The 12576-nt window shown below is 42.3% G+C and overlaps 1 protein-coding gene across 4 annotated transcripts in view; it reads right to left on the reverse strand.

The window, feature by feature from the left end:
- Positions 1 to 3646: 3646 nt before the first annotated feature.
- RASGEF1B (RasGEF domain family member 1B) overlaps positions 3647 to 12576 on the reverse strand; it is a 337481-nt gene continuing 328551 nt past the window's right edge. For all 4 annotated transcript variants that reach the window (XM_073340489.1, XM_073340491.1, XM_073340490.1 and 1 more), the window contains 4 exons: positions 10145 to 10240; positions 8711 to 8834; positions 7056 to 7128; positions 3647 to 5007 (listed from right to left, as the gene is read on the reverse strand). In XM_073340489.1, the coding sequence (XP_073196590.1) occupies positions 4983 to 5007; positions 7056 to 7128; positions 8711 to 8834; positions 10145 to 10240 (318 nt within the window). In that variant the 3' untranslated portion in view covers positions 3647 to 4982. The remainder of the gene's footprint in view (positions 5008 to 7055; positions 7129 to 8710; positions 8835 to 10144; positions 10241 to 12576) is intronic.

Here is a 12576-nt window from a genome sequence, read left to right on the forward strand (position 1 = left end):
CTCCCTTCCAGCCCCATTGCAAGGCCCTCTTGTCTGAGAAGACTTTCCCTCCATAACCAGGAAGAAGCGATGTGGGGAGGGGGGGTTTGAACGGGACTAAAAGGGGATGGTCTAACTGGTTCAACCCAAGGAATTTTCTTCTACATGGGAAAGGAAGAGAACAGACCTCTCAGTGAGGTACACTAGCAAGCTCACTCTGCATCACTAATTAATTTAGAAAGCATTTAGATGCTACAGTCCTAGGTGGTAGAGAAAACCCTACTGAGAATGTTCTTGCAAGGCTGATAACATTTTGACTCTTACCTAAAATGATGCATCTTTCAATTCTCGGTGGAATCCTAGTTCAATCGTCATCAAGATTAGAGGTCTTGGGAGTCGCAGGAGAAGCAGTGGTGCATGGTGTTATCCCACATGCTGATCAAAGATATATTTTCTCTTGCTGGCTATAGCAACTATAAACACAGATAGCAACTATAAAACAAGCTTCTCGCTGTTTATTACACACAACAGGTGATGCCTACATTCATGTCAATGCGGAGTCTGCAGCCAAAGCAAGGGACTTAGCTTTGCCTTTGTTTTTTTCCTGTCACCACGTGCTTCATCAGCCAAATGACAGGTTCCCTTTTGGAGAAACTGCTGTGTATGGATCCTGAAGGCCCTGGTAATCATCTTGTCCCCACTGGCACTACTGGAGAATGGATATCCAGGTTCCAGATAAATCACCCTTGTAATTTCACTGTAAGTTGTGTGCTGCTCTCACTCTCTTTCCGCATTGAACCTCTGCTCGTTTGAGCTGGTGGGCTGCTTGATGAACATAAAGAAAAGGAGTACTTGTGGCACCTTAGAGACTAACCAATTTATTTGAGCATGAGCTTTCGTGAGCTACAGCTCACTTCATCGGACGCATGCCGTGGAAACTGTAGCAGACTTTATATATACACAGAGAATATGAGAAAATACCTCCTCCCACCCCATTGTCCAGCTGGTAATAGCCTATCTAAAGTGATCATCAGGTGGGCCATTTCCAGCACAAATCCAGGTTTTCTCACCCTCCACCCCCCCACACAAATTCACTCTCCTGCTGGTGATAGCCCATCCAAAGTGACAACTCTTTACACAATGTGCATGATAATAAAGTTGGGCCATTTCCTGCACAAATCCAGGTTCTCTCACCCCCTCGCCCCCCTCCCAAGAACCACACACACAAACTCACTATCCTGCTGGTAATAGCTCATCCAAAGTGACCATTCTCCCTACAATGTGCATAATTAAGGTGGGCCATTTCCAGCACAAATCCAGGTTTTCTCACATCCCCCCCACCCCCATACACACACAAACTCACTCTCCTGCTGGTAAAACCCCTTCAAAACTGACCACTCTCCAAGTTTAAATCCAAGTTAAACCAGAACATCTGGGGGGGGGGGGGGTGGGAAGGTAGGAAAAAACAAGAGGAAATAGGCTACCTTGCATAATGACTTAGCCACTCCCAGTCTCTATTTAAGCCTAAATTAATAGTATCCAATTTGCAAATGAATTCCAATTCAGCAGTTTCTCGCTGGAGTCTGGATTTGAAGTTTTTTTGTTTTAAGATAGCGACCTTCATGTCTGTGATTGCGTGACCAGCGAGATTGAAGTGTTCTCCGACTGGTTTATGAATGTTATAATTCTTGACATCTGATTTGTGTCCATTTATTCTTTTACGTAGAGACTGTCCAGTTTGACCAATGTACATGGCAGAGGGGCATTGCTGGCACATGATGGCATATATCACATTGGTGGATGTGCAGGTATACGAGCCTCTGATAGTGTGGCTGATGTTATTAGGCCCTTTGATGGTGTCCCCTGAATAGATATGTGGGCACAATTGGCAACGGGCTTTGTTGCAAGGATAAGTTCCTGGGTTAGTGGTTCTGTTGTGTGGTATGTGGTTGTTGGTGAGTATTTGCTTCAGGTTGCGGGGCTGTCTGTAGGCAAGGACTGGCCTGTCTCCCAAGATTTGTGAGAGTTCCTCTGGATTCAGTGGCTTTAAGTGAGAGTTTTGAGAACTATTCACCTTTCAGAGGTGTGTAGCATTTCATTTCAGGTGCTTGACTAGTCTGATGACTTGAAAACTTCTACCCTGCTAGCCAAGTGCCATAAGATCAGGATGATCCACCTGTTTCTGAAGTATCAGGGGTTGGCCATTGCCAGAGGAAGATTCTCCATCTTTCTCCTTCAGCCACTCACCAGTACACAGTAGCCAAGTGTGCAGTGCTTGACCAGAAGTTAGCATCCTTTTGAAAGAGCTCAATATTTTAAGGATGGGGCTAACCTTAGCTTGGTATGTCCGAGCTCTCCATACCTCATAGTCAATCCAATTGCGTTGGATTTGGTAACGTTAAAATGCCAGTGCTCGAAATTCAGCTGGGGCACGTGAGCACAACTCCTGTGAAAGCTGGTGAAGTTGTGTCCACAAAACTTAGGCTGTATTTGGAGCCCAGTTCCTCAGCTGCCTCCTTCTATTACCATGTTTAAAGAGTGGCATTCACCCCACCTCCCTTTTCTGTTGCATCCAGGGCATTCTCTGCCTTTCACATGGGAACAGCGGAGCTGCATGGGACGAGAAGGGGAAGTGATGAGACTTGCATCCCTATCATCAATAACTAAAGTTCATTAACATTCACATTAAGCAGCCTCCAGCTTGCCTGGGGCGGTGGAATTTGCATCCACTTTTTCATCGGCGCCCCAGGCCGCTACACCTGCGGCCCTGCCATCAGGGCAGTGAGGCCCAGACTACTGGTTAATAGCATCTGCCTTTCTCAGTAGGAACACCACACATACACAACACGGAGCCCACGCTTCAGGCTGACGTTGCTTAATGCGATTTCTTCTTTTATTTACAAAGGCTTCATTCCAGCGACAGAAATTAGAAATGCATGTGTCACCCAGCCCGGCAGTCTAGTCGTGTTACACAACGCAGGAGGGTAACAGAGAAATTATTTTCACAATTAAGTTAGCCCCTCATTCCTCTCTCTGCCTTTCCCTGCAATCAACACCCAAAAAGAGGGTGGGTGTCTGGGGGCAGCAAGTGTTTCACCATGGAAATTTCCTTCAAGTATCTTATGATCACATCACTGGGTCACTGTATTTATAAAAGGATAGGCTGTAACAGTGTTCCCAATGTTCTAACACAGAAATATAAAATGCCTTGGACATTTCAAGGTTCTTTAGAAGTCCTGACAAGACGTCAGCTGATGATGGCTGGAAGCTATGTTTGCTCGTCTCAGCAGAGACCACCTCTACTTGAAGGAATGACAAAAGAGACAGACTAATAGGAAAAGCTCCAATACCTCCCTCCCTCCTCCCACCAAAAAAACCCTCCCTTCACCACCTAATCTCCTTGCATTTTAATAGCTGGCTCCATTGAACGATATCAATCAGTCCTTTCCAACACCTTGTACCATTCAGCAGCCGGCAATTCAGGACAACTTCCCTATCCAGAAACGGTGCTTACTCATGCGCTTATCCTTGTGCGTGTGATCCATTGCTTGCCTGAATCAGGATGGACTGAAGCACATATTTCAACGTTGTCCCAAGCCAGCTCCTATATTGGTAGCTTAGACGGGACACACTGTAGACACATCTGAAAGTCTAGAGAGACGCAGTGCAACATAAATACATGGTTTTATTTTTTTCCATTTTTGAAATAGTGGCATGGTATTTACAAACATGTCCCTTTGTTTAGCATGTGACTTCCCATCCAGGGCAGACTAAATCTACAGTTTCTCTTTATTCCCCAGGATTTTTCCTAGGATAAATACAGTGGCTAAGTATTTGGAGCTACAACAGACATATTAGATGTGTAACAAAGTGAGCTATTTCACAGTCATAACAATAATCCAGGAAGCAAACACAAAGGAGATTGTTTGTGTTCACAGCTGTAGTCAAAGAGAAATCTTTGTTTGTTTCTTGGCATCTTACAATTTCAGTCAAACTGGATTACATACTCCAGTTGTTACCAAAAAAAAAAAAAAAGAAAAAAAAAGCAATTGTAAAAATGATGACTTAAATAACATGGATTTTGATATTATTTGTAATGCAGCCTGTGCAGTGGTTTCACAAATAGAATTCAAGAAAACAAAAGCAGACAGATTGCTTAACTTAATACAGGAAGTGGTCATCAAGTATGGAAATTTAGAGTAACAAAAGGCAACAGTAAAAATAAAAGAATGTCTAGCAAAAGGTGGAAAATAGTTGAAAGAAAAAAACAAAACACCCTACTAGAAGATGTAAAATAGTCCCAGCTACATAGTTACTGTATTTTTCTAGTGCCTGAATTTCCTACCACAGCACTGATTCTATTATTACTTTTTAAAAATATAACTTAGAATGACAATGAGTTTGCCAACCAGCAGCCAACTCAAAAACTTTATGGAAAAAACAAACAAAAAATAACTCTCATTAAAATGGGGGAGGGGGAGTCCCCACAGCAGCCAGTTTTTTGCCTTTTATTAATCCAGTCCTATCCCTTCTTGGCAATGCTGACTCAGGCTGAGCTCCTGGCTATATTCAGCATATTGGCAGTGCAAGTTCTTCTAATGCAGATTTGGGATTCAGCTGGAGGAGTGGAAAGCCCTATAATCCAGTACCAAACCATGGAAGTCTTAGTAGCAGCAAGCTCCAACAAAACAAAGAGAAATATTCCATCCAGGTGTTGTGAAATGATTCATACATGGAATTTGAGAACTTCAAAGGATTCTGTCATTCCCGTCCTCAATCAATAGCCAAGCGAGTTGTGATTTAACCTGATCTGTCCGATCTGAGAAGGTGCCTGTTTGTTCTTGAGTTAACCTGTCTTATCTTCATTGACATGTCATCTCAATTGGCTGCACAGTTCCCATCTCTTCAATGCCATTCAGTACACACACAAAAAGTAAACCAAAGTGGGGCCCTTCCTAGTCCACATCACACAGCAGCGGCAGGAGCAGCAGGCATCTCACACGTTAAACTCTGCCTAAAAGTGTTGACCTAGAGAGAGAGAGAGAGAAGTAAATAGCAGCATTCATTAGAATGATGCAACTATCCTCAGATAGGCTCAGACTGCCTCCCATAATGCTGACCTCAGTTTTCTGCATTATCATCATGTGTTCTGGCAGGTTTTCAAGGCCAGACTCTCTCTCTGTTGGTTTGTCTGAGTATAATCAGCACTAGGTGTGTAGCATTTCATTTCAGGTGCTTGACTAGTCTGATGACTTGAAAACTTCTGCCCTGCTAGCCAAGTGCCATAAGATCAGGATGATCCACCTGTTTCTGAAGTATCAGGGGTTGGCCATTGCCAGAGGAAGATTCTCCATCTTTCTCCTTCAGCCACTCACCAGTACACAGTAGCCAAGTGTGCAGTGCTTGACCAGAGGTTAGCATCCTTTTGAAAGAGCTCAATATTTTAAGGATGGGGCTAACCTTAGCTTGGTATGTCCGAGCTCTCCATACCTCATAGTCAATCCAATTGTGTTGGATTTGGTAACGTTAAAATGCCAGTGCTCGAAATTCAGCTGGGGCACGTGAGCACAACTCCTGTGAAAGCTGGTGAAGTTGTGTCCACAAAACTTAGGCTGTATTTGCAGTCATTCATTTGCAGAGTAAGAGCTTTCCCTCCCCAATGGACTGGCACTAGTCACACTGAACTGTTAAGTCTCCCATGATGCACAAGTGAGAAGAAAAAAGTGCCTACAGCAGAAGCCAGCTGAACAGCAACCATCTGCGTACGTCGGAAACCAAACCCTAAAGAACTCTACGCTGCAGAACACTCTCTAGTGCGCCCACCAGGCCCCTGAAGAGTGGACAGGAGCAGTAAATGTATTATACCAGAGATGGCCTTATGCTCTGTGAGACCTCAAGCGAGGAAGGCAGGTACTGCCAGGGGGCGTACTGGAGAAAATTGAGTCCTGGGTTCTTTTCTCACTGGAAAGATTTGGGGGTGGGGTGAGGGGACTAGAAACAGCTTAAAAAAAACCAAACAACCCTCCCCTCACCCCCCAACAGGCTTTGTGAGCTGTCACCTCTGCTTCTACCACCAGAGAAACTAACATGAGCTATGAGTTGCTGAGGCTGCCACGGTTATGCTTAAAAGGTTGGCCCTGCATCTAACATTACAATAAGGTTATTGCCTAGTTCAACGGTTCTCAAACCATTTTATTGGGGTCACTAGAGCTGGTGTTAGACTTGGTGGGGCCCAGGACCAAACCCCAAGCCTCACTGGGGCCGAAGCCCGAGATCTTCAGTCCTGGGCGGCTGGGCTCAGGTTACAGGCCCACCCCCTGCCCAGGGCTCAAGCCCTTGAGCTTCAGCTTTGGCTGGCTCACCCACCCGGGGCGGTGGATCTTGGGCTCTGGCCCCCCCCCGCCAGCTTGGGTGGGCTCAGACTTCAGTCCCCCCACTCCTGGGGTCGTTTAGTAATTTTTGTTGTCAGAAGAGGGCTGCAGGGCAATGAAGTTTGAGAATTGTTGGCCTCGTTTAAAGCAGCTGCCAAAATGCTACAGCCCTGTCCATCCCTCGCTCCATGAATAAGGATACGAAAGGGAATGAACACATGACATTTGTTATATCAGCAGCAGAGGTATAGCTATGTATAAGACACATCCCAAATTCTGTTTTCCTACCTGGATGCCAAAGTTAAGTCATCCATTTTCACATGGAGTTAGCCCAAAACTCTCTCTAAGTTTGAGAGCCCAGGTTCAGAATGGGACAGCTAACTGAGGCACCTCTATTTGAAAAACTGAGCTCACCGTTTCGGTGGGAAAAGTTGTCTAAAACTTCAGAGAGGTTTTTCTAAACTGAGTTCAGTAGGATATCCGAATTTAAAATTAAACTGCATTCCCAATCCCTTTGGGGCGAGATAAATAAGAAGTGGCTGTACTAATTCTTCCAGAAAATCCAGAAGCTGAGAGATGGTTTTAAGTTGATACTCTGTCCCATCTGTTGAAGCATATAATGTGTCATTTGGTTTTTAACTGTCTGATGCTAGAATTACATCTCCCTCTGTTGATTTATTGATGGCCATAACCTTTGACACAAACCTTAGAGTCTTCCATCTGTCCTTTTCAATGTGATTCTCAGGACCTTCGCTCTCATAGGAAGCCAAGTAAAGTGCTGCAATCAGAGGGAAGAACAACGTATTAGTGCTACTGGCATTTTAAAAATTCACTATTCTCCTACAAAAAGAAAAAGGAGTACTTGTGGCACCTTAGAGACTAACCAATTTATTTGAGCATGAGCTTTCGTGAGCTACAGCTCACTTCATCGGATGCATACCGTGGAAACTGCAGCAGACATTATATACACACAGAGATCATGAAACAATACCTCCTCCCACCCCACTGTCCTGCTGGTAATAGCTTATCTAAAGTGATCATCAAGTTGGGCCATTTCCAGCACAAATCCAGGTTTTCTCACCCTCCACCCCCCCACACACAAACTCACTCTCCTGCTGGTAATAGCCCATCCAAAGTGACAACTCTCTTCACAATGTGCATGATAATCAAGGTGGGCCATTTCCTGCACAAATCCAGGTTCTCTCACCCCCTCATCCCCCTCCAAAAACCACACACACAAACTCACTCTCCTGCTGGTAATAGCTCATCCAAAGTGACCACTCTCCCTACAATGTGCATAGTAATCAAGGTGGGCCATTTCCAGCACAAATCCAGGAAATCCACAAATCCCCCCCCCCTTTTCTTTTTCCCCCCCGGGGACACACACACACAAACTCACTCTCCTGCTGGCAATAGCTCATCCAAACTGACCACTCTCCAAGTTTAAATCCAAGTTTAACCAGAACGTCTGGGGGGGTGGGGAGGGGGGGGGAAACAAGGGGAAATAGGCTACCTTGCATAATGACTTAGCCACTCCCAGTCTCTATTTAAGCCTAAATTAATAGTATCCAATTTGCAAATGAATTCCAATTCAGCAGTTTCTCGCTGGAGTCTGGATTTGAAGTTTTTTTGTTTTAAGATAGCGACCTTCATGTCTGTGATTATTTTCTTTTTGCGAATACAGACTAACACGGCTGTTACTCTGAAACCTGTCAGTATTCTCCTACAGTGTCCTGCAGCAAAATAAAATCTCTTCATATTAGCCATCCATCAGATTATGGCTCCACAGTTCCATTACCAAGTACATCATCACTCACAATTGCATTCAGCCAATACTAACAAAAAGTACATGAGAACGAAGACTATCCTCAGGGAAAAGAAGAAGAGCTGAGGAAACTTAAATCATAGGAGGGTAGAAGCGAACACTTGCGAAAGAAAGGTTTGAGCTCACAGCAATATTGCTTTTTGAACTAAAGGCACAGTGCCAATTGCTTTTCTAGCAGCATCCCCCAGGTCAAAGCCGTCTTAAAGGCAAAGCAAATACATACACTTTTGATTATGTTTTTGTGGACTAGCTTCCCAATTCTTATTTGTTTTTCCATTCCTTATAAATATTCTTTTATTTTAAAGCAGGGAAAGGGCCAAAGCCACTTTTCAGAGAACAAACACACTTTCAAAAGGTAACTCTTATTCCCTGTATTTCTGTGGATCCACTGCAACTTATAGATTCTGTTTAGATTTGTGTAAATATATTCCAGGACTAGGTGGTCCTTCATCAAAGGGATAATTTAACACAGGAAGAGAGGGAGCAATATTTGGCACATAATCATTTGAAAAGCAGAGCACAGTGTATTCCTTACCATCTTCACTGAAGACTGGGACAGTGAGCAAGTATTGCAGGATCTTCCGGTCCCTCTCAAATGGACACTCCACTTGCTTCCATGTCATAAACTCACTCACTTGTTTCGCTAACTCCCAAAATTTCTATAAATGGGGAATGGGGGGAAACAAAACCCCAAGACATATGAATTTTAGCACTCTGCTTCATTGAACATAGGTCACAGAATCATAGAATACGAGGGTTGGAAGGGACCTCAGGAGGTCTACCCCCTGCTCAAAGCAGGACCAATCCCCAACTAAATAAATGAATCTGGGTTTAAATTAGGCTAATTTCCAGCCAGACTTTCAAGCAGAAACACAAGAGGAGTGGAAAAACTGAATTTCTGTCCCCTGGGAAATTCCAATATTTAGACATTTATTTTTTGTCCCAAATTGAGACCAAATCCCATATTAAAATATCAAAACTTTTTTCAGAATGAAGAGTTTAGAAAAAAAAGCCAATTTGGAAGCGTCTCTGTTTCATTTTGACATTTTTGATCCAAACTGAACATTTTGATGTTCCCAAATTCAAATGTTTCGTTTGTTAACCCAAAAAGTTCAGATTTTTCCATGATGAAAAGTTCTGCTAGAATAGATATTTCCACATGTAAAATTTCAGTTTTGACAAAAGGTCATTTTTCAACAGTAAAACGTTTAATTTAAAAAGTTTTTTGATCAACCTTAAACATAAGGGCATTCCAGATCATACGATTCGGTTTAAGAAAAGGTTACTGAAACTAATATGCATCTATATGCTTAGTATTTCCCTATAAGTAGAGGGTATGTGTGCAGAACATTAATATACTGCGATCACGTATACACACTCATATCACACTGAGAATTTAAGAAGCAGAACCCCTGAAAGACCGACTTGTACCATGCAGCTAACACAACACCCCAGCAAGCAGTGGAATGTAGCAACTAAAGATGGTTAGGAACTAGAATTTCCATTTCATGGGAAATTCTGATGTTTCAAAAAGTTTGTTCCAATTTGGAAGGAAAGGCTGAAACATCAATATTTCCTGCAAAAAACAAAAGTTTTACTTCTAGTATAGTAAAAATATATAAATAGTAAAATTAACATAATATTTAAGTTTAGATAAAATGAATTGAAACAATCAAAACTGATAATTGTGACTTATCCACCATCCCTATCTAAAAATTGGCAACATTGACACATTTCTACAAAATGTTTTGATTTTGACAAATCTGTATTTTTATTTTTTTTTGGACAGAAAAGTATTCCATCAAGATTTTTGACCATCTCTAGTAGTAACTGGTAAATCTACTAAACTTGTGGCCTAATTTTGTTCCCAATGAAAGCAGGATCAAGAACTGGGTTATATTTTCTGATCAGGGAGTTAAAGGTATGGCAATTAACTAATATCAAGGTCTAAATGAAATGTTCTACTCACTTCAAAATTGACATGGCCGTTTGGAAGGCGATTGGCACAGCCCTCATTGAGAAAGTAAATATCTTTGATTAAGAGACTGAAGAAAGGTATCACGATCTACAGAAAGAACAAGATTCCACCTTCAGTATGACACAGAATCGAGAAACAACAGTGGTACCACATGTATGAAAAATTAAGTCACATTGTATAAAAACTAAACATCACACTGAAAAGTTAAAGTCTGCAAGTGTTCCTTTCATCTTGTGGGCATGCTGCATTTTATATACATGGAATTATCACCCCACTCAGTCTAGTCTCTAGTTTCACCTCAGTTCCACCTCCTTTCTTTGTCCCAGACTCCTTCCATCCACTGTGTCTCTGGAAAGCCTCTAGCGCTCTCAGAATTGCAGTTAATCTATCTATCTTCCATTCTTGTCAACTGAGGACACAATGTACATTCACTACTTCTGGAGTGACAGCTGTCTGCCTAACGTGCTCCGTTTCTCTTATAGTGGCCCTCATTGGTGTGACCTTTCCTCACCCATGCTTGCAGACTCCAGAATGTTTACATTCAGAGGTACCCCACTTGTTTGTGCATTATAAACAGGTATCTGGATGTTAATGCCCGTGTTAGAATGCTGTGGAGAGCTGAAAAAACACATCAACAGCGATAAAGCCCAAAGGGCTGGTGGTGGTAGGGTTGCCATATGGAGGTCGCTTCTGCAACCAAAGAGGAATAGTTTTTCCTATAGACTCTGCTCTATGCCCCTCAATCACCTTTGAAGGTAAAATAAGAAGTAATGGATTTAATCTGCAGCAAGAGAGATTTAGATTAGTTATTAAGAAAAACTGCTTAACTAGAAGGATAGTTAAGCACTGGAATAGGCTTTCAAGGGACATTGTGGAATCCCTATCATGGGAGGTTTAAGAACAGGGTAAACACCTGTCAGGGATGATCTAGGTATAATTGGTCCTGTCTCACAACAGGTACCTTCCAGCTCTACATTTCCATCCTTCTATAAAGGCTCCTCTTTCCAACCCAGACAGGATCATATGACTGTTTCAGCCAATGGCTAATAAATGGAGCTAGTCAGGAATCTGTCGGAATGATTTCCTGACAGAAAATGCAGTTCCTGAAAAATCAAAACTTTTCCATGGGAAAATTGAAAGAAGTACTTTGTTGTGGGTCAGTTTGATTCAAATCAGAATATTTCATTTTGTTGAACTGACCCAAAAAGTTTAATTTTGAAACAATTCAGTAAAACAATTTTCCTATGGGGCTCTCTTTCTTTATATTGGGCTGGGCTCCCTGGAGGACTAACTCTCCCATAATACAATACAGATTTCCTTATGACCAAGCTTTCCATGGCACATCATGGGAGTCACAAGACTAGATGCATCAAAGGAGATATAGGTTTGGCTAGGGAACATGGCCCATTTGAGAAAATGGTGGCACCAGGGTCCTGAACTACAGCTCCCATGAGGCAGTGCACCACAATGGGGTTGGGGGGGGGGGAGATTCTGGGACAATTCAATAAACCAGAATGAAACATTTCGACTTTGGGAATGTCAAAATGTTTTCTTTTGATCAAACTTTGAAAAAATTTTGCTAACCAGAAATTCTGAACTTTTTTATCCCACTTTGAGACAAAAACAAATGTTGAAATTTGGAATTTCCAAATTTCACTCACCTCTACAACTAAATATATAGGAATAAACTCTCTGGACTCCTCAGTCTACATAATGCATGCAGGATTTTACACCTTGAGATCTCACACCTTGATTTGTATTCAAACAGGCTCTTAGCTCTCAAAACCCATATTTTATTTCTAAGTGCAAAACATGCGTCGGGAACAGAATGTATATGAAGTATCTTGCCTTAAAGTTAAATTTATTCTTTAAGCACAAAGATCAGGTTTATTAATCCTGACATGCAGAGCCAATATTATAAGAAGTTGATGAATTATTTAGTAACTTGCCTCTAAGTGGACGTAGGTTAGCAAGCTATTTGGCTCGTTTCCAAGAGAAATTCAAGGGATGCAACAAAGGTTCTGCATTAATGTACGTCCACATCCTGATTATTTCTCAAACACTGGTTTATTGCGAAGAGGTTGTATCTTTCTTTACCTCCATTTCTCAGAAATATTACTGCCACTCTGGTGTTTCAAGCGAGGACTCTTGGCCTAACCTGACTAGGTCAAGAATAACAAAGTATCCTTGTGGCTATTCAGACTAATGAACCCCAGCAAGGCACCTTTAAAGCTGAACTGGTAATGGCCATGCAGAGAATAGACATTCTTATAGAGTAAATGTCTCGAGTAGCACTTGTGTTCCCCATTTTGACTCGAGTGGACTAACAGCTTGAAATGCTAGTCTAGACAGTCCAGACACATTTGGGGTTTAGGACACAAGTGCTTGTGGTTTACTCTGGGCAGAGTCGAACACTGGAACAG

Source organism: Lepidochelys kempii, chromosome 4, assembly GCF_965140285.1.
Source record: "Lepidochelys kempii isolate rLepKem1 chromosome 4, rLepKem1.hap1, whole genome shotgun sequence".
In the NCBI taxonomy this organism is placed as follows: domain Eukaryota; kingdom Metazoa; phylum Chordata; order Testudines; family Cheloniidae; genus Lepidochelys; species Lepidochelys kempii.